General features: G+C 39.1%; 1 protein-coding gene across 1 annotated transcript in view; it reads right to left on the reverse strand.

Moving 5' to 3' along the window:
* Positions 1 to 25,654, reverse strand: part of TEX10 (testis expressed 10) — a 60,106-nt gene that overhangs the window by 22,255 nt on the left and 12,197 nt on the right. The window contains exons 6-10 of the mRNA XM_064443161.1: positions 24,528 to 24,640; positions 22,047 to 22,285; positions 16,171 to 16,306; positions 11,250 to 11,425; positions 10,579 to 10,756 (exon numbers count right to left, since the gene is read on the reverse strand). Coding sequence (XP_064299231.1) covers positions 10,579 to 10,756; positions 11,250 to 11,425; positions 16,171 to 16,306; positions 22,047 to 22,285; positions 24,528 to 24,640 — 842 coding nt within the window. The remainder of the gene's footprint in view (positions 1 to 10,578; positions 10,757 to 11,249; positions 11,426 to 16,170; positions 16,307 to 22,046; positions 22,286 to 24,527; positions 24,641 to 25,654) is intronic.

The raw sequence follows: 25,654 nt of genomic DNA on the forward strand, positions 1-25,654 counted from the left end.
GGTCAATTTTGTCTTATGAAGTCATAAGGAGTCCTTGGGCAATTTAGAGATCGCTGGTAAAAGTGCTCTGATGAACTTTGCCGCAGTCATTTTAAAAATTATCCTTCCACTAGTGCTCCCGCAACACACACTGTTCAAACTCCAACTCAGACAGCAATGGACCTATCAAGCACAGCAAATTTTGCTTAGAATTCGGGTTGGGGTTTTGATTTTTTTTATTGTTCAGCAATGAAATTGAAAAAATGTAGTGAATCTCAAAAACCCCCAAGTTCACTCTTCAAGTGTTTTTAAAGTAAAACAAGAAAAAGGAAATGCAAGATTCACAGTTCTTCTGAGGCACTGATACTATCACCCTCTTGTTCATAAATGCAGGGTTATGGAACTCAAGAAGTGTAAGATCAAGGGTCTGGGTTTTCTGTTCAAGGAAACCAAAATCCAACTCTCTCACCTTCCAGAAAAGTGCTTCTACATAATAGAGAATATTCTAGCACAGAGTGCTCCTGAAGCTTTACAGAATTAAACATTTGCAAGAGAATAGCCTGAGAAACCTAATTGAGACTGTGGTAGGTGATCTCATTTTAAATTTATTTTAGCATCCACTGATCACAGATTTAAACTAAGGACTCCCACAATTGTTTCTTTAATTCTAGGCTATAAAATCATTCTGCAAGGAGTTTCCCCTCTGTTTCTTCCACGGATACTTCTGTTCCATACAGAACAAGTAAATATTCATAGGCACAGCCACCAGCTGATTCACTCATTTCCTGGAAAAGACCCTAACTGCATTCCAGGCCTCAACTAAATGAAAATTTAATAAAATTAATATAATTTATTTATATATTATTAATTTAAGTACACCTCCTCAAAATAGTTCAATGACTAAGTCACTGTGTTAGGAAACAGGAAATCAACCTCCCCTTCAGATGAGGGCAGTGAATCCAGATTTTCTGCATCCTCAGCAAGTGCTTTAACTACTGAGATACTACTACTAAATTGTCCTTCAAACACATCAGGAACAGAAAACTTCCCAAGATTCTGTGTTCCCATCAGTCAACCAGTGCATGAGAGCGACACTCAGGCAAGATAATACTATAGGACAGAAGCTACAGGAATTCTGCCAATTCTAATCATCAGAGAAGAAACTGCTGGTTCCCATCCCAGAACAACTCTTCAGGATGACCTGTTGTAACTTGAAGCAGCTGCACAATGTATTATGGAACCCAATGAAACAGAAGGGAATTACCCTGATGAGATGGCATTCACCATGCCAAGGAGCTCCAAGGGAAAGCAAGGATGAACTCAACTACTAGCAGCTGTGAGCAACCCACCATCTGAAAACAACTCTGGCACCTACAGGCTGTGGAGTGGCAGATGTGATGTTTTCTGGGGCTTTTTTGTTTCATTTTTAAAAATAAGTTCCACATAAATAAGGTCTGTAACTTTAACGCCTGCACTAGGCAAATTAATACACACTATAACAATTGATAAAATTATCTGAGACCTGAATACCTATGTCATGCTTGGGTACAGGCAGAATGGTTCCTGAAAAAATAATTTTTGCCTTGTGTGTCTTAGAAATCTTCTTAAGGGGTAGGTGCACATGAATATGGAAGACCTTATAATATTTAGGAGAAAGAATTCCAGAAAATTAAGCAGCCACAGCATAGGAACAAAGGTTCTTACATCAAGAGATAACTAGTTTAAAGGTAGGAAACGGTGCGTAAAGCTAACTGATCAGCTCATACAGTGGATAACAGACATCACTGTAGGTTTACAAGATCTGTGCTGGCACTGGGCTGTACAGCCTATTCAGGAACTACCCAGAGAGAGAGAGAAGACAAAGTCCACTAACAGTCACGTTATTTAGCATACAAAAGCACTTAGCAGAGCAGCATGCAGCTAATCAAGTCTACCCTGTCTTTTTTTTTCTTGCCAAAGCTATTCAGTCAGTCCTTCTACCTACAGTTTGAAGATGACACACTGCTACCTTCCAGACGCACATTCTGTTGTTCTGCAGCTCATTAGGATACAGAGATGAGCAGCTCTCTTTGTCTATCCAGGAGTTCAGTTACGGCCTTGGAATTATGAGAAGCAGAGTAAAGTGGTTCCTCAACAATAGCCACAATAATTGCACTGCAATCAAGGACCATAAAGAAGTTGTTTCTCCAGCATGAAAAAGGGCTGAGTTTTCCTATACAACCCAGGACCACAGATGTGTAGAACTATACCCCTTATTACTTGTGAATCCTCCATTGTGATCAACCAGGCACTGTGTTGAGAAAAGATCTTTACTGATCCGCAGAAAGGGGGTAGGGGGTAAAGAAAAGGTCTCCTCTTTCTTTCAGCTTCCTATTTTTATGGCCTGTGCCACCTACAAGCTCTCAACACAGCAAGTCTAGTATCAGCCCAGAGAGTTTGTCTATCAAGACAAAACTCTTCAGCTACTGATCAGCACTTATCAGGAGCAGACGACTTCCAGAAATACTGCAGCATCCTTCTCTAGAGCTAAGAGGACTCCATTCAAATTCTTCACCACACTGCCTAGGGGTCACTGTCTGAGCCCAGAAACTCTGCTCTGCTGAGGAAAACCATGCTAAGACAACACAACAGATATGTCTTCTAGCCAGACTCCTCACAGGATTGTTCTGAACATCTCATGTCTTACAAACATCTAGCTGCATAACTAGTAGCAGAGCTGTCTGACAACCATTTAACATGGTGCTTACATGTAAAAACACCTGCCAAGTATGAGGTAATGGAACAATTATGGAATTAGCTATTCTGGAGAGCTTGGCAAGTATGTTACAATATATCCCAAACACTCCCATGTTCTCATTCTCAGGAACTGCATTTGTATAAACAAGAGTACACACTGGAAGGAGCAAAACCGTGCGTAAGTACCAGACTAAGACTATCGCACCTTCATGGAAGAAAAATAGAAAACATTTTCCCCCAGTGTAGGCATGTACTTTGCACTATTGTAAAATATGTTCTTTTAAAACACTAAAAAGCCCTGTGCCAATATTTATCTCAGCTTTGGCATAGTTTACTCCTGTTTAGCTTTAATGAAAAATAATTTCTGTCAAATTGAAATGCAACTGCAATAAAGTATATAAACTCAGGTCCTTGCATCAACTTAACCATATCAGTTTTGTGTTACATTGTCAACGAGGATCAGCACTCTCAGCTTTCGTACCAGTTCTTGAAGAGACAGGAAACCAAGACTGTCAAACTGACATTGAAATCGCTTTTAAAAAATTAAAATTTTTTTTAAAAATGAATCCTCAAATACTTCTCCAACCCTGTACCCATCTCATCATTCACACCAACTTAGCTCCAGGTAGCACAGATCCTGAACATAAACTCTGAGAGCAAGTGGAGAGTTATCATCTTTTTCCTCTAACAGGTTACCATATGTAGGCATGGTTTGTTAGCATGAGTTTTTTAACTTTCATTATCTCTTTTGAAGGATCAAGTATTTCCATTTGAAGATGTGGCCAAATACAAAGAACATACAAGGAATTACCAGGGATTTGGAGAAAAATATGAACCCTATTTTAAGAAAACAACAATTTGAGCTATGCATTGTTAAAAGTAAGCCTGCCAGCTACTCATTTGCTCCATGGTTGCAAAGGTTGTCTGAAGAAAAGAATTGCTTACACATTATAAGCGAGAGCACAAATCAGAAGGAACATTCACTAATGAGCAAACGGCATTTACTGACTGGTGCAATTGTAAGCACAGCTACATAATTCTTTTCCCTTTGGTTAGGAATATCAAACTACAAACAACCACCCGGGGACAAATTTAGAGGACCGTGTCCTTAAACACAAGCTTAGCTTTCTCCCTCGCTCACTGTTATGTAAAGGTCTAAGACCTGAGAAAGGAAAAGGAAATTGCTAACCAGATGTGGATGAAGGAACGCACCATAACCCACACCACGATCTGGTTCTCGAGAACTATGGCCTTTCTGATATTGTAGCAAGGACAGATCAGTCTTTTACCTTTCATGCTCAGTGGCACCCAGTCAGGGAAATGCCAGCATTTTGAAAGCACAATCTTCTTTCTAGTTTATATTCAATAGTGCCTTAAGCATTTTTGTTACTTTTTTAATACCTTCCTCCTTCATTTTTCTTTCTGAATTGAGGGGGGTGAACATATAGCCAGAAAAGGCACTTCAAAGCAAACACAGACCTTACTATTCTTATATTTTTCTTAGCAACCCATTCATAATTACTATACCTTCCTATATGTGTATGCTTTTTGGCTTACTCTCAAAGGTGTATGGAGTTGACCTTCCATTGTACCATTTGTAATGACTTGAAAGTGGTTTTTCCTCTTTTCTTATTTAAAAAAGAACTTAGCTTATATTGGTTAAATTTTAATTTTATTTACGCTTTCATTTAAAAAAACACTGTTCTGAAATCTTTTCTACACTTCATTTGTATGAGAATTACTGTATTCAATTGCTCTAACAGTGTTGTTATTCACAATAATAGGTCACAATATTCTCTCCAGGTCTCCTTCCAGCTTGCAAATACTTTTAGGGAATATCATGTTTTTCTTTTTCTTGTCTACAATAATGCATTCAGTAAGTCTTCAGTGAAGTAGTATATAGGCTCTTCGTTACCTATGTTTTGCATTCTCACATTTCCTCCTCAAGCTATACTGGTCAAGGGTTCCAGAACACCCAACTAGGATGACTAAATAAAGTAACAGTAGTATTTGCTTACAAAGGAAATACCTATAGAAAACTTTAAACTCTATTATGACCCTAAAACATCTCTGGGTAATATATTTGGAGACACAGATTTTTACACCTTATACCAAACAGATGCAAAAATGTCCATCCCAGTTCTTTCTAAACACCAGATTTCTGAGGACAGCAGGAACCAACAAGCATGCCTGGCTGCTTGATGAGATGCCAGCTGAGCTTCCTCATTACTGTCTGGAAAGCAACAGGGTATTTTAAAAGGCACTACCTCTTAAAGGAGAGAGTCCGTTTACAGTTAGGACAAGCAGAATGCAAGTTACACCCAGAGTTATCTCTAACCTGCGAAGACTAGGAACTCCACACAATTTATGACCCACTGGGAGAGAGCACTCAGCTTTTATTTATATGGTACTCACCCTTCTCCTTTTCTACATGAACAGAAAAAACAACTCTTTGCAAGCCCCCAGCAGGGAAAGAGCCCCACAAGAATAAGAAATGGCTGTTTGAAGCCATTGGAGACCTCATTTATGGACACTCTACTTCAAGAGAAATGCCATAAATTAACTCCCATTGTTTTTTATCTAGGCAGTGAAATATTATCTGTCCAATTCTCTATTAGAGTGAAATATTTTCCAGACACACTGTTCCAATGGATAAAAAGTTCTGAAAAAATAATAACTATTATGCATAAATAAGGCACATAAATTGCATTTATGTAATGACACTGAATAAAGGCATATAAACAAATTGCACTTAATTACACTGAATACGTTTTCCTTATTTGTACCTCAAGACATGTTAAGAGGAGACAGAACTTCTCCTGTCAAGTCAGTCTAACTTCCTAGTTTATATATTTGATCGCAATCTCATAATCTGTGTTTCTTAATCCATATTTCATAGAATAGAATACACTGCAGTAAGTACTCAGGTTATATATTAATCATTTTAAGTATCCTACATTATACAAAGGAGAAGGAAAAGAGAAATGTTTTTGCAAGAATATCTGCCATTCAATCACCACAAAGTCACTACGAGGTAGCAAACAAAAACATTGAGCCTAACAAACAGTGGCAAATGGTGTTCCTCTGCCACTGTTACAGTACAGATTTTGACATGTAAACAGCAGATCTCCCTTTTTGTCTGACAAACAAGACAATCTACCATACACAAGAAGGTGAGTTTACAACATTTAATAGGATTCCACTCTCGATAAAAAGATTTTCTTCAAAGCCAGTCTTCCAAAAACTACCCCAAAAATAAACGTGCCTCACTAGTCCTTTAAAAACCATTCTGAAGTAGCCCATCTGCCCTACAAATGTAGGAAGTAGGTGTAGAGGGTTTACACCAAAAATTCTTTCCAGCTCTACCTATAATACTGCTAAAGTTTATGACCTTAGTCCATCAACAATTCATACATTTCTCCACTTCCTGGAGAGAATTGTCTACCTGGCCATATTCACACACCCTCAAGGAACCACCAGAACTCCACCATCAAGATGAAGCGAAGACTGGAATTTCAAACTAAAGGTCCACTCATGCCAAACTTTACATATTCCCACCCAACACTTAAACCATTTGTCTTTAATTAGCAGAGAACTACTGTTCAATTATTTATTAGTTATTCCAATAAATCATTAATTAAAAATATTGAAGTTGATTCTTTTACAAATACAGCACACTGCATCAAGACGAATGCTTTGTCTCAATATAATAATCTGAGTAGTACCACCTAAGGATGACAGAAAACTCCATCCAGTAGATGAGATACAAAGACTTTCTGAAGTACTTCCCACACGCTTCCATTTGTCTCTATAAATTTAAGCTCAGAGGCTGACTCAGAGAACTCAGCTCCTTCCAAGAAGTCACTGCCTCTCATTTCTCTCAGTCTGAAGACACAGATCACTCGCTCATGTTGCTCCACACCTTTCCTCACCTGTTTATGTATGAACAGGAATGGGGAGAAATACCCCCCAAACCCTGGCACGCTTCCATCTCTTAGAACCCTACCTTGCCTAGATTTATTGACATTACTTACATCTACTGGTCCCACCCAGCAGGCACAAGGCAGGCTTTGAAGGAGAACAGCAACAAAATTAAGCCAAAACAATACCTTCTGTCCCTCAGTTTCACCTGAAACTCACCAGCTGTAGCTGTCTCAGTGACCCAAACAGCAGCAACATCTGTTCATCAGCACAGACATCAATTAGTATAAATCTGGCCATGTCTACACCAGCACCCAAAATGGGGTGGCTGCATTTCAGCTTCCTTATTAAGAACGGTCCTTGGCTTGTGCTGACTAGTAAAGCTCTGATCAATATAGACCAAGAGCACAACAGGAACCATCCTAATAATTTAACAGTATAATCACCCTCCCAGGCTCAGAAACTTTCCCTTTATATATGAAAATACTGTCAGCAAAATCTTCATTCTCAGCACACAGAGCCCACTGTGGCTCACTTGATGGGGTCCTGCAGACCACCTGGCTATTCATTTCACCATTGCAAAAGTAAGAAGTGGGAACTATTGAACATCTTCAAAATTCATTTTTAATCAACAAAAGAATTCTAAAAGGTAACACACAATAATTGTAATTTAATGTTGTTGCCACATATCATCACAGGGCTGTGGTTTAAGCCACCTGGATACATTTACTATCTACTTTTATTATTTACACACACAAAAAAGCTAGGAGTTCCTTCAGTTTATAATGATTGTTCCTGGAATAACTGCAACAGCCTTATTACCATCCATATGTACTTTCATCAAATCCACCTTAATGTAGCTTCTCCCTGGCAAACACATAAGTACATATGTGCATTCTCAAATGCATGTAAAAGTAAAGGGTACATGCTCTGCCAGTCAAGAATAATGTAAAAATAAAGGCTTTTAAAGAAATTAAGAACAATTACCAAATACACCAGTGAGCCTCTGACGCTCCTGAATGCAATCTATTTAAAGCATGACAGATAAGCAGGTGGCATAGAAGAAAGGAAATTTAGAAAAACTCCCCCTTCACCAAACACAACATGGAAGTACTGGAAGCAAAACAGTGCCATCTACTGACAACATTGGTTTTAGTCATAAAATGCCATCTCCCAGTGGACTGGTTTGTGTCAGGTTTCCCTGTGCAAAAACTATCATAATCTAGAACTACAGAAAGCGTCCCCTGAACCAGACTGTGGCACAGAACTGTGAAATTATACACACTTTGTTATAGCACCATTCATTTTAAAAACTTGCATGTTTAACTGGAAGCATCACAAGAGCTATAAATGATTACCAAAAGTTACCTAGTCCCTCTACCTCCTTCAAGGCTTTACCTCTACCATCCACAATACACGTCTATCCACTCCAATTTTAAGTCTCTCCAGTGAAGTATATTTATACCCCCTTCCTACACAGCCTATTCCAGTACGTATCTCTGCTTTTAGATAATTTTGCTAGCACTCAAACCAAACATTTTTTTCTAACATTTACGGCCTATATTTCTAATCCTTCTAGAACTCCGTTCTCCCACTCCTTTTCAGCCTTTTACACACATGGTTCCCCCTCCTTCCCAGCCTTATTTGCCTAACAATGCCAATTTGTCAGTCATTCCCCATTATCACAATTTACAGACTATCGTTCTTTGTCTGCTCTCCTTTAAACTCAATCCAGTTTGTCCACATCATTATCTAAAAGCAAACCACAGAACTGGACACAATATCCCGCCTGGCTTTTCTGATAAGAGATGGAAAATTAGTTCACATATCCTATGTGCAATGACAGGTTATGAAGCTCATAAAGTCCAGCTAAGGTTCATATCTAGAAAACCTACAACTGTTTCCTTAACTGTACAACTTCCTTTCCAAGGAAGAAGATATATCAGACTTCTCTGATCTTGAGAAGTTAATATTGTTACTTATCTCGCTATCTTTCGCTATCTTTGCATGCTTAAGTTGCCAAAGCACTTTTTTTTTTTTGACACCCCCCACAGCAGCCACTAACATTTCTGACATCATCTCTGTTCTCCAACTCTTTAAGGCATTCTAGGATGAAGTTTTTAGGATAAAAAGAGTCTATGGTCATGATGATAAAAAAAGTAGTCTTTCACAAAATAGATTTCACCTATGTATTAAGAAGCTGAGCCACAGCTAAAAAAATGTGTCATCGGTAAACCCTTTAAAATTTGCACAAGTTCTTAAAGTTGGCTATATAGGTGAGAATGTATTTTCAACGCTGCTGCATTCACTTTGTCTATAAAAAAACTTGTTCCATCTTTCCAAGGACTTGCTTTATTTTCAGATGTGTTTAAGGAAAAAATTATCAAGTTGCTGTTTTTAACACTGATTCCTCTCAATGAATGGCAACAGCTTTATCAAAGAAAAACTGCTCAAAAGTAACATCTCTTTTCCAAGTTTCATCAGAACTTGCAACCTTCCAGAAAAAAAACAAAGACGACTGTTAGGGCTTATCAATATAAGAAGCTATACTAATATAACTATGTCAGTACTTGGTTCTTTTATCCTTTCAATTGACTTCTTAGGTAGATAGCCCACAATCTTTGAACCCAACAGTTTAAAACATGTTCCAAATGCCATAAATTAAAATCAAAATGCTTTCTTTGCACCTCTGAAAAATGAGAAGTTGCTTGTCCTCCTGTGTTGTCAGAATGCAACCTACTTTTGGTAAGAATGCTACCCTCCAGCTGCCTCTTGCATCTTCTGCCAAAAGGATCAAATGCCTACAGCCCACCTGCTGCTTTCTGATAATCTTTAGAAAAGTTATACTATTACTATAAAAATCTCCCACACTGAAAATCCAATAACATCTAACAACAAAATAAGCACCTCAGTGCTTATTACCAAGACTTTAGTTCTTACAACTGTCTTTGAATTGGTTACGGTTTGCCACTGAATTTCCAGTACGTGGCAGAGAACTTTTTTAAAAATAAACTTTGAGGTCCATCTTCCCAAAACTAGACAGAATTTCATTTTTATAGTGGTAATGCCTTATATTTGGATATTTAAAATTTCATCACCATCACTTCACACATTAGTCACCTTATTCAAATGTTATACAGCTAATATGAACAGGTCTGTATTTGACAGTATATTGTGCTGTGTCATATTTTAATACAGAGATACTTAAGTTCCAAAAAGCATTAAGAAAAAAACCACTTTAAGCATAATTCATATAAGCTTAATTCCTGTATATTTTTCCAAGCTCCAACAGTATCAAGCAAAGAAGAAAAGTGTATTTTTTTCCAGAAGCACCAAAGCAAAAGTACCCTTGTGAAACCCCAGCAAGCCTTCCACTCACTGCAGCGGAACAGGAGCCTCTCTCCCCGACTTTACAGGCAAACATACCCTCTTTCAAGCCAGGAGAAAAGCAACAAGAGTGTGAATAATTTTTAACAAGACACTTGCCTAGCAACTACAAATTGGCTATTTAAGCGTGGTAATTATATGAAGAGTGAGTTTAAGATTTGAAATAAAGCAGAACATGAGAATACACACTGGCTGGTTATTTTTCCACTACAAACAGTGTCAGGTCAAAGTATTTAGGAGAAAAAGCTGCAACCAGTGGCAGAAGAAAGACAACCAGTGATCATGCCCTGGGCAGAGGGTGTTCAATAACGTGTAGCCTTACAGGTAATTGATAGGATTTTGTTATCAAGCATTGGAGTAAATCAAGTCAGTGTGAGGACAGAGTTGAAGTGAAAGGTCTGGAGTAAAGTCTGATGGAAGCATTAACTTTCTTCCTAATGCCAATTTTGCTATATTGATTTTTTGTGTGTGCAAACCAGTGAAAAAATCACGCTTAATGAATAAACATTCACTTTTTTTTAAACAGTAAACTAAAATGCACATTCATCGCTGTACCTCATGTGGAGAATCCCGATGAGCGTAGCCGCCAGCTCAGAGGACATCCTGCCCATGATGCAGCAGCGGCTGAGGCAGGCGAGCAGGCTGGCGGGCAGGCAGGGCAGGAAGTACACCAGCTGCACCAGCCGGCGCTGGGCCTCCGCCGGCAGCAGAACCAGGGTGCCGTCTAGCGGATCTACCAGCACACACAGAGAACAGGGAGTCACAACGCTGACAGTCCAGTTGGTTTTAAATACACAAAAAACACTGGCACTTCCAAATGGTTCCACTGCATAAGCATCTCATACAATAACCCCGCAGTGACCGCTCCCCTTCCCTAACTACTCTTATTTAGTCAAGAGCCTACAGCACTTGCTGAAGGGAGGATAATATAACTAACACTGAAGGGGGAGGAGAAGCAATACTACCAGAAGCAGATTTCACAAAAACCGAAGCTCTAGTTCACCAGATTAAAGCCCTGCTAACTTGAACTAAAGATTTTAATCTTTTTAACAGCCTTTAGGAAATTACACACACAGTTCATTTCAACCTTTATTATAAGGGACTGAACCAATCTCCACCGGCACCCCACTCTCAGAGACTTTACATTCACCTTTATTTCCCATGTATTGCAACTTCCATGCCAAGTGATGGACAAAATTCATTATGCTGTAATGTAAAAGTCTTACCATATATCCGAGCAGCAGTGGCTTGTAAACTTTGTAATAACTCCTTGTTTGAACGAGAAGCAGCAGAATGAATGATATCAATCAGCTGATTTGAAAGCTCAGGGTTTCTTAAGCCAAGCAGTGCAAGCTGCTGAGGTAAGCCAGCCAACCAACGAGATAAAACTTTACTTCGACTTCTGAAGAAAGAGGGAAAATTAGTTGGGGGGGACCGAAACAACAAAAAACCCACAAACTTGCTCTTTCTAGTCTTGACTAAGTTGCTTTAATATCAGGTTCAATTAAATTACAATAAACTGCAATACTGTGATCTGCTGAGCGTATTTCACCAGAAGATCTCAGCACACTAGTACGCTACTAGGGTTACATCACAAGTATTTAGTATTTATTTGATCTATAGGTTTCGTGCTGCATACTTTCAAATCCTTCAGAAAGTATTTGTGTGAACTGACCATATGCTGCCAAAGCAACTTTTCCATTTATCATTAGTTTTATCAGTTTATATTTAATGAGTTATGGGTCAGGCTAAAAAGCTGTGCCATTACTACACCCTGAATAATACTGAGATCCCCAATCAAGCTACTACACTTTGCACTAGGCTTTTACATTCAATTACACCTTTGCTAACATCTTGCTTGTCAATTCAGATACATCTTAAAGCAGAATGAAAAACTAGAACTGGTTGCTTTAAATAGGAGTTGATAACATTGGTTTACTTTCCCTGTTGAACTGTTACAGTAAATCAACTATTTACGTCAACCATAATCAAGTTTCTCCCCCCACCCCCTCCCTAAGATCCAAATGTCTTTTTTGTTTTTTCAAGTATAATATCATTTCTTAACCAGGAGCAATGATTTAAAAAAAAACCAAACAACAATATTAAAAATCAGATTTAAAACTGTAAATAAAGGTGATCAAAACAAATTCTATATTTACTTTTTTCCTGAGGAAACTAACTTGGGTGATTAGAGACTACTGTTTTCTCTTTTTTAATTTTATTTCTCTTTATATTATAAAGAGTACATACCTGAAAATCTTCATTACAATAATTCAGTAAGTCTTTATCACACTTTCCAAACTCTAAAATAAATTTTTAAAGTGCAATTTAATAGTTCACACTAATTAAAGTAAGATTCCTGAATCCCATTTATAGCTTTACAACTGAATTCCTATGGCACACAGGCAAATTACTTCACACATGGGTCTCCCAGAGGCGCTACTATTAAAAGGCGTTCTTGATAGATCTGCTTCCTCCGTATATTCAAAACTTCAGGGATCAAACCAAATCCTTACTCTATGCACAAGCCATACAGAGCTAATAGAGTCATTTATTCTCCTCTCAACGTCACCACAGCTAATTGCTGTTTCCTGACCAGCTTAGTAAGAAAACCTGGACAAGCTCTGCCCTAGTCTAAGACAAGTTTTCATTTGTGTTTATGACTTGATTCTCCTTCCCCATTCCAATCAATTGGCCAGTTCATCCTTCAGGAAATTTCACTAATTAGGTTTTTTCTTTCCTTTAAATGTCTTTGGTGCTAAGCTTTAAAACTTGACAACCTCAATTATAGTGCTTTTATTTATCCTTTCTAGCTCGAACTGAAACAATCTAATAGGCCAATCCTATCTTTCACGGGCAACAATTTCTATGACACCCTGGCTTATCAAATTAAGTATCATTTATATACCAAAAGCATTTCATCAGCTTACTAAGGTGATGATTACATGAAAGCAGCTGTCGAGTGTAAATCAAGAAATTCAGAGTAGGTCTTTGATGGTACTCTCTACAAGAGTAACATAATGATGATAAAAATTACTTCATTTTCAAAAGACCCGACAAAATCCCTCACCAAAAACTTAAGGACGCTAAGTATACACTACAGAAGAGGGAAGGACAGATTGTGTTTAAAAGCCTGGAGAAGAGGAAACTAAAGCGGGTGACTTGGAGGTAGACTCAGAGGTCTCAAATCACTTGACACGAAAATGGTGGATGGGAATAAAACATTTGCTTTCTCTTCCCACAGAAGAAGTTGGTGCTGGTATCAAGTGAAGCTAGAAGGAGCCAGGATCAAGACACCTGGACAGGCTGGAGAGCTGGGCTAAGGAGAACCTCATGAAATTCAACAACAGCAAGTGCAAGGTCCTGCACCTGGGGAGGAACAACCCCATGCACCAGTACAGGCTGGGGGCTGACCTGCTGGAAAGGGGCCCTGTTGAGAAGGACCTGGGAGCGCTGGAGGGCAGCAAGCTGACCATGAGCCAGCACTGTGCCCTTGTGGCCAAGAAGGCCAATGGTATCCTGGGGTGCATTAAAAGGAGTGTGGCCAGCAGGTCAAGAGAAGTTATCCTCCCCCTCTACTCTGCCCTAGTGAGACTGTATCTGGAGTACCATGACCAGTTTTGGGCCCCCTAGTTTAAGAAGGATGTGAAACTGCATGAGCAAGTCCAGCAGAGAGCTACCAAGATGATCAGGGGGCTGGAGCATCTCCCTTATGAGGAAAGGCTGAGAGACCCGGGTTTGTTCAGCTTGGAGAAGAGAAGATTGTGGGGGAATTTCATAAATACTTATAAATATCTAAAGATGGGTGTCAGGATGATGGGACTAGGCTCTTTTCATTAGTGCCCAATGACAGGACAAGGGGCGATGGGCACAAGTTGGAACACAGGAAGTTCCAACTAAACATGAGAAAAAACTTTCCTGTGAGGGTGCCAGAGCAGTGGAAGAGGCTGCCCAGTGAGGTTGTAGAGTCTCCTTCCCTGCAGACATTCAAAACCCACCTGGATGTGTTCCTGTGCCCCCTGCTGTAGGTGTGCCTGCTCAAGCAGAGGGGGTTGGACGAGATGATCTCCAGAGGTCCCTTCCAACCCCTACCATTCTGTGATTCTGTGAAACAGACACTGGTCTTCAGACAGATGAGCTTTTTCCCTCCTTGCCAGAGGATGCTGCAGTTGCTCTTGATTTAGTCTGGCCCAAGGAATGACCAAAAAAGCTCACGGAAAAGACATTCACTGAGTGCTACTAACACAGAAATTCAGTGCAGTGAAGTAGTATGGGCTTCAAATGGTTGGAAGCTTGAAGTCTACAGAAAAGTAATTCTTGCCTTCTTCCTATATCACCTCACATAGGTCAGTGTTGAAGGCAGGCTGTGAGACTAAATAGCCTTTTAAGTCTCTGCCAGTATATATATGCATATATGCGTGTGTATACACAACACACACTGTATATGTGTATATACACACAACGACTATGCATTGTGTATCACGATTAGCAGTGAAGGTAATATTTGGGTCTTGATGTTAGTTAATTCAGAATCTTGTAATAAGTCAAGTTTTCTTTCACAGGGCAACAATAGGATTAAAGCTCCTACCCAGCCTTTGAATCAGATGTACCTAAAAATAAACAGCTTCACTTAAATGTCCTTGGAAAACGTTCCAACATGAATTCTGCTCCTCTTAGAGTGCTCTTGACAAGCTTCTGAGAAAAAAAAAAGGAGAGCAGCTGAAGGAGCTATGACATCAAACTGAACAGAATAACATGAATGGCACCCAGGATCTATTGCACAGTCCACATCTTGAAGAAATGAAAAACCCACTTGTTTCTAAAAGGAAAAAAATGGATCAGTACAGTACGCAAACATTATGTCATCTTAAAATGTCTTGGCAGGCATAAGAGTAATTATCCTTTTTGCAAAGAATCTTTGAGATGTCGTTCTTCTGTTACTAAAAATGTCACAATTCAATGCAGAAGTCGAAAAGGAACAGCAGGAAAACTACTGCTACTGGCGATGTCTAAAGATAGACAGTTAAAGCTTTCTAGATAGTTACATGATCATGTGAAACTGTATGACATGCTCAAGACTTCCAGGTAAGTAGAGAAAACAGTGGTTACCTAACCTCAGGGAAATTAGTATGAAAAAGATCTCTTTTTCACTGTAGGTGAAAAGAGGAGGGAATTTGGATATTCCCTAGTCTTTCTCTGGTCTTTCAAATTGCCTATACTTTTCATAATGTTCATAGGGCAGTGTTAGATATTTCTGGCTGTAGATCTAATGACATGTACTCGGGCATTACCACAGTATAAGATTTAAAGAAGGAAAGGAGTTGCAGAAGGAAACAATTCTCCCGGAGCTTGACTCTGCTAAAGAACACATGTACTTCTTGGGCCTCCAGTTTGATTTTTACCTAGTAGCAGAGACAGGTATCAAGGGTCTGATCATATGTCCCTTTGCAGTTCTCAAACAAAGTAGGATTCATGCAGCCTGATCTGTGTTTAACGATTTTACATAGCTAGAACCAGATGACTTGGATGAAAAATACCTTCTGGAAACAATTTGGACAAATCTTAACATTAAGAAGTGTAATAAGAGCAATACAGGGAATAACCTCCTCTTACTTCAAGAAAGTCAGATATCTAATAAATGCATGAAACTGGGAACCCAAAGGGATAAGAACATTCTCTTAAACCTAGTCTCTGTAGAACCATGTACCCAAAACAACAGATGGATTTTCTTAAAGAAAATAAGTACAAGAGGCTAGACATGCACTGCCAGAATGACCAAAGGCCATAAGTCACAAGTCCATTACCTCAATAATGGAGGCTGCAGTAATAGAAATGCTCCATGGCTATAGTTCCACAACCTTCACGCATCCACTGACTACCACACAGCCAGTAACAATGAGCTTGCACCAATGTACTTCAAGTTAAGTTTTAAATCATTAAGACCTATCTAGTGCATTAAGAAAAAACTAAGGTAATACACATCTCAATCTCACAACTCACAGAACTTAAACTTTCAAATTTCAGTGACACAGTGCCAAAACAGATTCAGGATGAAGATTTAACACATCTACATAGAAATTTAGTATTCTAACTTTTGAAATAAATATGCTATGTTGAAATGATAGGGAATACATAAATGATTTTTACCTGATTCTCTGAGTCCTCAAATCTTCTTTTTGGTAAACTCTGCTAAAAAATTTCAAAAGCAATGTCCGAACAGGAAAGAGGAGATTCCTTTGCTGGTATAGTGTATATACTGCTTTTATCAGAGGTTCTGTTGCCACTAGAAGAAAAATATATAAAAACCTGAAGTAGTGCTTCTTAATATTCCAATTTTATACATACATGCACACATACGCAGAAGAACTATAATCTGTATATGCAACTATCTTACATTTAATTCCATAGAGAAGTACCAAAATGTTTTAAAACAACTACTGGATGGACTGCTAAGCCATTGAAACAACAGCTTCTTTTGCAGCTTGTCAAAGAGTCACACGAACAAAGAGAGACCACATGTAAATGAAAACTTCAGACCTTCTTGAAGACAAAGCAGTACACAAATTGTGACAGCTGAGAACCAGTAAAGTCCTACTTCCCATTGCTATCTTCCTGTGCTGGTTTTGGCTGGGATAGAATTAATTTTCTTCACAGTAGCTAGTATGGGGCTATGTTTAGGATTTCTGCTGGAAACAGTGCTGATAACACAGGGATGTTTTAATTTACTGCTGAGCAGGGCTTACACAGAGCCGAGGCCTTTTCTGCTTCTCACCCCACCAGCAAGCAGGCTGGGGGTGCACAAGAAGCTGGGAGGGGACAGCCAGGACAGCTGACCTCAACTGACCAAAGGGATAACCCATACCGTATGACATTGTGCACAGCAATAAAAGCTGGGGGAAAGGAGTAGGAAAGCAGAATGTTCAGGGTTATGGCATTTGTCGTCCCAAGTAACTGTTACACATGATGAAGCCCTGCTTTCCTGGAGATGGCTGAACCACCTGCCTGCCCATGGGAAGGAGTGAATGAATTCCTTGTTTTGCTTTGCGTGTGTGCATGGCTTTTGCTTTACCTATTAAACTGACTTTATCTCAGCCCACGAGTTTTCTCACTTTTACTCTTCTGATTCTCTCCCCCATCCCACCGGGGAGGGGGAGTGAGCGAGCAACTGTGTGGTGCTTAGTTGCTCGCTGGGGTTAAACTATGACACTTGCACATCCTTTTCCATTAGTGCAGTAACCTTGCACTGATTTTCTCTTACTTCTCATCTATGCTCACCCAAACCACACTTGTCACAGTGCCTTCAGTTCTCTCTATACTATCCCTTTCTCCCTGCCACACACACCAGCCTTACAACTCTCCATGTCTTTGAACAAGCTGACTCCAAATCACATTTGCTGATTAACCAGAAAGTACATACCTTGAGAGGCCACTGGCAAGCCACTACAAAGAGAACTGCTGAACTTGCACTGCTACCTTCTCTCCTCCAAAGCTCGTCAGCCCTGTGTTATCACCAGACTTAAAAGAATGTATGTATGTTCTACCCTTATGCCAAAATTGGCCAAAACCAGCCAGCAAGTGCAGAAGTCATGATAGCAGACTGAGAAACAGACCATTTTCTTTGGAAACCAGATTAAACTAACTGGATGTAAAAATTAACAAAGCGTGGAAAAAGCCATGCAAGTATCTGAGTTCAGAGAAGACATCTTTTCAGATGCTTTCCCCATTCTTTCCAGGCTTAAGAGATAGATGAAGGGTATGAGACCTTGACTCAATTTGCCTCAGAAGAGCTTGGGGTCCCAAGGAATTAATTTCTGTTAAGATATACCTAAGTAGCAGCAATCATTTCATTATCTTCATAAACCAAGAACGGGAAACCTTTGCCTTTCCATTCAGGTGTACAGAGCAGTCGTAGTAAGTTATGTATTCAAAAACAGATATAATGTATTCCACACTGAACAGAGCTACTGCTGCCCACAGGAACAAGAATGCTCCATACTAAAAATGATTGCAGATCCGGTCAGGGGTTGGTCTTTATCAGTAAAACTCTTCTCAGGAAAGATATTTAAGTTATCATATAGAGATTTTCACTAAAACACACACTATAAAAAGCACCTGAAACGGCATGGCATGTTGGATGCACTCAACTCCTTAAGCAAACTAGCAGTAGTTTGGTACAGGCTCCAAAGGAGGTCAAGGCCTGAGGCATTAACAGCCCAAGAACTCCTCTGGTTTCAATCTATTCTCTAAAAACCCACAAAGGAGCAGAGTGACACAGTGACCATCGATGCATATAAGCTTGGATCACCCAATTAACACATGAATAGCAGGTGGCTGTTCCAAGAGCCCGTTTCTCAAGGAAAACGGGACGTTTCAGGGACAAGGAGTCTCATGCGTACCTTTCCCCTTGCATGTAACTGAATACAAGCCAACCACTTTATTCCATAAATATGACAGCCAAAATGCACCTTCTTCGAGCTCTCCCTGTTATGCAGCATGGCTGAAAGGTGGTGATCTCCCCTTGAGCTGGGACACCTCTCAAGGTTGCTCCTCGAGGCAGACACACCTTTTACCAGTGGCAGGTCTTTGGTAAGCAATCAATATTGCACATCACCTTGTAGTATGGTAACTTTGATTTGTGCCTTGGTACCAAGTCATTGTTCAAACGATTGTGCCGTACAATAATAGAGTGAACCTTGCCATCGAACTTTGTTAAGTCGCACTTTTACAACACTATATTAAAACCACTTTCACTAATTGCTTTGATGGTAATTCTTAAGCAATCTAAATCGCCCAGCCACAACACATGGTCATACTCAAGCATAATACAGGGAGCCATTTAGAAGTTGAAATCTAACACATTTGTCAACAAAAACCACATCAAATATTAGAATAGATTTTAATTAAGATAAATTATTAAGTTCTTTTCATTGCATTAGGAGCATCAACTTATTCAATTCACATACTCCAGGTGAAGATTCATCTTGGACAGTTTCTTAAACAGAACACTTGCTAATTCTAATTGAGTAACAATTACACATTTAAGTAGTTTTTAGCTATTTAATGAACTATAACAAGAAGTACATATTCTAAGTGTGTAGAACATTCAGCCACATTTCAATAACACTGTGGCACGTTTAGTAAAGCAGGTACTCCTATTTGTATTGCTTCATATGAACAGGACAAGTTTAAAAACAATTTTAAAATGTGCTCTTAAAAAGTAGTACTTAAAAGATCCACGTTATACAGACTTCCAAAATGCAGCCAAAGTCCTCAAGATTTTTAACATTTCAGTTTTAATTGGCACGTGGCAAGCCTTCTTCTGAAGTGACTATGTGTGCTCTCTTCATTACTCAAAGAGAATTTATCAAAAATACAGTTAGCAGGCAAGCTGCTGCTGAAGTCATACCTGAGAAATGCACAAAAGGAGCAGACCTCCTAATTACAGAGAGTAGATCCAGAGTTCTGATCTCAGAATAGGCAACCCTGAAAAACATGACTGCAAAGATACCACCGTGCTTTTGCAGCATAATGCACAGGAGGTTGACTGGGGTCTTATTTAATCTCTCATTCATTAGCTGTTTGGTTTTCTGTCTAAATTTCCCCCCCTTGATTTCCACTGCATTCTAAAAAAACTATTTTTTTGTAATTATTCATTTTTTCCTTTTGCATTGTCTTCTAAAGAAGACATAACCCTTCCAAGCCCTTAATCTCAATGTCAGGTAAGTTTTTAATAAATCAAGAGTTTTAATTTTGGTATGTTCTTTCTTTTACAGTATCATCTGACACAAGGAAGTTCAGAACCATCAAAACAAAAATCAAGGAAGGAAGCTCTTCTTCCACAGAATCACATAATGGTTGACCTCTGGAGGTCATCTGGTCCAACACCCCTGCTGAAACATGGTCATGTAGACCCAGTTCCTCAGGACCATGTCCAGACACCTTCTGAATACCGCTAAGGATGGAGACTCCACAACCTCTCTGTGCAACCTGTGTCAATGCTTGGTCACCCTAACAGTGAAAAAGGGTGTTCCTGATGTTCCGATGGAAATTCTGTGTTTCGGGTTGTACCTGCCTCTTGTCACTGGACAACACTGAAAAGAGCCTGGCTCCATCTTCTTTGCACTCTCCCTTCAGGTATTTACATACATCGATGAGATGCCCCCTGAGCCTTCCCTTCTCCAGACTAACAGTCCCAGCTCTCAGCCCTTCCTACTAGGAGAGATGCTCTGGTGCATTCATCTCTTCATGGCCCTTTGCTGGACTCTCTCCAGTATGTCCATCTCTCTCTTGTATTGGGGAGCCCAAAACTGGATGCAGCACTCCAGGTGTGGCCTCACCAGTGCAGAATAGAGGGGAAGGATCACCTCCCTCAACGTGTTGTCAACAGTCCTAACGCAGCCTAGAACACTACTGGCCTTCTTTGCCACAAGGGCCTGTTGCTGACTCACGCTCAACGTGGTGTCCACCAGGACCCCCAGGTCCTTTTCTGCCAAGCTGCTTTCCAGCTGGTCAGCCCCCAGCATGTACAGTAGATAGGCTTGTTCCTCCCCAGGTGCAGGAATTTGCACTCCTCCTTGTTGAGCCATCAGCCCATTTCTCCAGCATGTCAAGGCTCTATTTCCTCTACAGCCAGTAAATTAATTTTAATCTGACATCTAGTCAGGCTTTTAGTACTGCACAAGGATTATCTTGAAGGGATGACATGATTGTCCACACAAACAGATAGACTCATGAGGTCAGGAATTCCTACTTGCAGTGAAATTTCCAAACTTTTACTGGATCAGCAGACAAGATCCATACATATTAATATTTTGGAATGTCATTTAAACATTTTTTAAGCTTATTTATTTTCTGCATTCCTGAGGAAAATTATTGCACTAAACCAGCCACTTTGCTTAGAAAAACATCAGCCATTATGTACTATCTGGTAAAACGTTGGTAGGCAAAGAAAAAAAAATGTTTCATTACAAGAAAAAGCGTGAAGTATCCTATTTAACAGACTAACAATAGTTTGGAAATTACTTTCCTGAGTAACAACTCTTCTGCTGTAGCTCAGCTGGTGAGGCAGGCACACCTCTGACTATGGACTATTATTTGCCGTCAGCAGGAAGCTAAATATGGAGTGCAAATAGGAATGATTACTTATGGTCTTTGTCCTCAGGGTCACAGGAACAGACAGATTCCTAATTGAAATGGATCTAGAAGGCAATACGCTAACTGCCAAAATACATTTGAGGGACACATGACATCTTTTCATCTTACAACACTAGCCATGAAAACAATCAATGAAGTGCCCTGCTAAGGGCAAAACATTTTCTATAAACTCTACTTGGCTGCATGGCTGTGGAATTCACTTCTACCAGACTGGTAAGACACAACAGACCCATGCCACCTTTAGACTTACTGAAAAATTTCTTTCTTAAAGAAGTCCTACATCAATCTCTTAACAGACACATCAACCAAGGTCTCATCCGGAACATAACCAAATAATACTTCAAAAGGAAAAAAAAAAGCCAAGACAGAATACTGCAAGTCACAACAGGAAATATGTTTTCTCCTGGAAAAGGATTCAAATCAAACACATTGGAAAATATTGTACAGCAGCTTCCATCAGAACTATCCTGGCATTTCATGTCATCACAGAACCAGAATGGCCATCTGACAGTACTCAAGGGAGTCTACCAGCTACATTAATCATTTTTAAAAAGGACTGGAATATTGATCTATCATACACCTCTCCATCCTAGTAATTATTTTTTTTAATGATGAAAACTAATCTTCCCAATTATAATAATATCTTTAAGAATTACGAAAAGAAAATAGTTTGACAGCATTCCTAAAAATCAAGCAGTTTACAATGCTACACAGAGGGATATGACCATGGAATTCAATCTGCCTTGATAGACAAAATACATTATGATGTAACAACTGAGGATATAAGATGAAGTAACTAAAAATTCTAGAGTAACTCAAGCTCTTTGTCAGTGCATAATTTTGCTTTTCAGAAACTACTCATATCTTACCTTTGTTTTGCTGTATTTGCATCAGTCTCCAAGTCACACCAAGCAATCTGTTCACCTGCTTGCTGTTCAGCTTGCTGCCATCCTGAAGAGTATCTGTCACAAATTTCCTTATCATGTCCAGCCAACTAGAATCCATCTGAAGTGTTGAAGTGCTTGCTAGTGAAACCATTATGTCGCACAAGGTTAAGTTCAGTAAAAGATGGTCTACACTGTTTGAGGGTGTCATACAATACTTGTTGCTAAGGGGGAGGGCAGAAAAAGGAAAAAGAAAAATTTTAAAAAATATTTTGTGCCTTTTAATATACATTACTTTGGTAGAAATTACACTATGTAAAAAAATTCTAACTGCTAAAGTTTTAAAGACAGTATGAATTTTAAGTCTTCACATTTGAGACATGGGCACTCGAAAATTTTTGTTTTGCCACTAAAATGTCTATTTCTCACATTTACAGTGGCAGCAACAACCAAAGCTCTAAATTGTATCTTTGTAGCTGGCTTCTCCTGTTTGACGTTTTTACTTTGGCCTAGCAGCACTTTTAGGTTACTGAAACCGGTCAAGGAAGGCTAAAAAAAAAATTTAATCCTTCACTTCAGTCTCCTCCATGAGGAACCACATGGAATTTGTTATTACCACACAATGACAAAAAGCACCATGAACAGCAAAGAAGTCCATTTATGTACTTTTTTTCAAACTCATATTTTGGTAACAGAAACACATTTCTTCGCCATCGCAATACCGTGCAGGACCACCCTGTTGCCCTGCACAGGTTTGAAAGACAAAATTAAGGGATATCAAGAAAAGGAATCAAGAGTATTGCAGCTTGCCACATAACGCTAGAATTTCTCTACTTGCTGATTAGTCACTCACAGTATACAAAAACAAAAAATTATAGCATGACTACATTTGGAACACAAAGTAGAACTGTGAAAATGAAATAGCAACAAGCACTTTAACCTGCACTAACCTAAGGGTATTCACCCTTCAGTTCAGAGCCAACCATTACAATATCAGTAAATAAATCTCAACCCGTGGACATCACTTATACATGGCATAAATGCTAACAACTTTTTCATGTTCAGAATATGTAGATACTAAGCACTATTAGTAGTATTGTGGTAAACTTCTGCAACATTTTGCAATCTGGACAAGGCAGGAAGCCTCAAGATGCCATGCAAGGTTTCCAAATGCAGGCCTTCAACACGATATATTGGTAAGCAAGGAAAACAAAGGCAACTATTTTATTTTCATGGCATGAAGCTAAGCTTCCAGAAGTCTTGAAGTAGCAGTCAAAATAGTTTCACAGATTACTTCCCCTGGATGTATCCAACAATATATTTATTTTAAAGGGCAAGAACGGGGCAAAACTTAGCAGCGGAGTGAAGAAGGATCAACAGGTATGGTTAGCCAGGCTGTCACCTATAAAGATAAGCTAGTTGCATTGCCTAACTACTAATTCTGAGAATTCCAGTTTCAAGGAAGGGTGTTCAGGTCAAAATATGGAAAAGCAAAACACCTTTTGGCTTTATGAACTTAATAGGTAAGACTTGTAATGAAAGTATTTTAAAAAGAGCTATGCTGTACCTCTGATCTATGTGCCCTTCCAGGAAGGGAAAATGCAAGAGTCAAAATGTCAAATAGGATTTCAGCCTCAAGTATACCTGCACCATGGTAGACCCTTAGTATGGGAAGAGCTGCTTCTACCACTACAGCTCAATCTGCCACGGCACAGTTTGCAAGTATTTGAAACCAAGACAGACATGGGCTGGTACCCACTGTACACTACACCAGTGTTTTATATGGACTGCAGTGGCACGGTATGACTCCAGAACATACTTTGCATGAATATAGTCTCACATCTGGGAGCTGAGAGGTGAGACAACCTGCTACCGGCCTGTATCAGAACAAAATTGGTGCAACCACTCTGCCAGCTCAATACTGAAGAAACATGTGAGCGTTTGACTTCTCCTGCTCCAGTACAGCTTTGCCTTACAGAATAGGTACAACATGTCCTATCTCCCCTCCTAGCTGTATTTATCCAGCCCTGTAATACAACTACAGAAGAGTATATGTGGGTGAAAAAAAAGTTTTAACTGTGCTTCAATGTAATTCAGCAGTCAGCTGAAGAAAATGTGCAGAAATATTAATCTAGTCCAACTAACACAGATCGTCGTTTAGCAAAATGTGAATTCCAGGTCAAGCGTTCAATAAAATACTTTCATTTCTCTAAGGCAGTATTTCAATTTCTACTGGAGGCTATTCAGATGACTACTTATACAATACTTCTAAAAGGAGCAACCAAAACTTCTCAATTCAAAGCAGTGCTACCTTCCTGTAAAAATTTCCCTACAGATCTTCAAGGACTAAACTTTTTTTTGTGTTCTTTTTTAACAGTAAAATCTTAACACTGGATAAAGCATAACTCACATCGTCTCACTTATCTTGTAAATTAAAAGCTGTAACAACACTGATTTTATTCTTACCCTTTGTACAAATCTTTCTTTTTGTGCTTCACTGTTTCTTGTAAAGAATAAGGAAAATGACGCATGAAGTGGTGCTTGAAATCAACAAGGTAATTCATTCGAAGCCATAGTTCCTGTTAAGGAAAACAGATGAGACAGAAAACACAGTAGTAAGTGAAATACATCAATGCAATCATCTTCCAAAATCTGTTATTGGAATCAAAGGAAAACCAGAACTTCAGCTTCTGTTCGCAAGTTTTCATATACGTGTACTTTCAGATGTAAACGTGAAGCGTATGCGCATGAATCTGAAGGTCCACAAACCAAGGGAGTGAAATTATGATAAGTCAAGGTTGAGCGACAACATTTAATCTAAACCAGACCACTGTATTTTCTTAGCACATATTAATGTGGGTGTCTGCAATATTAAACCAAGTAAGTTAGAGATGTGAATTGAAAGTGCTTTTATATCAATTTATTAGGGTACTTAAAATCAGAATGTACTCTGATTTACTGGCAGTGACTGTCCTGAGTTTTCCATTAAGACATATTCTAACACTGATTTCATCTTCCTCCATCATTAGTGCACTCGTAGTTCAAAGCCTACTGACACAAAAAGTTTCCCAGTAGAAAGGCCATCCTCACAGAGGATTTTTTTCAATATTTAAAAACAATTTTGTTTTGTGGGTTAGCAGACACTCAGTTACCATTCCACAAACTGTCCAGCAGAACTCATCATAAAAAAAGCCGGCACTGCTATCAGATTGGTCAGACAGAATAATCTTTTTGATATTCAAGTTAAGAACAGAGAACGACCATTAAACTATTTCAAAGATTAACAGGTTTCCAACTAGGCATATTCATAGTTTTCCAAAGTGTCTCTAATAACCACTTTGGCCCATAAGCCCAAGGTCTATCAAATAAGAAAAGTTACCATTTTCAAACTGAGCCACTTGAATGCCTTTTATATATAAAGGTGACTACAAAAGAAACAATAAGATAAACAGTTTATCTTATCTAAACTGCAATTTGATAAAAAAGGTTTTATGGACATAAGGGTGGTAGTTTGTTTTGGTTTTCCCCCCCCCAAAAAAACCATCTTAAGGTCATAATGCAACTGCATGTACCTAAAAAAGCTACATCTTGAC

The sequence above is a fragment of the Phalacrocorax carbo genome, chromosome 2 (assembly GCF_963921805.1).
Source record: "Phalacrocorax carbo chromosome 2, bPhaCar2.1, whole genome shotgun sequence".
Lineage (NCBI taxonomy): Eukaryota > Metazoa > Chordata > Aves > Suliformes > Phalacrocoracidae > Phalacrocorax > Phalacrocorax carbo.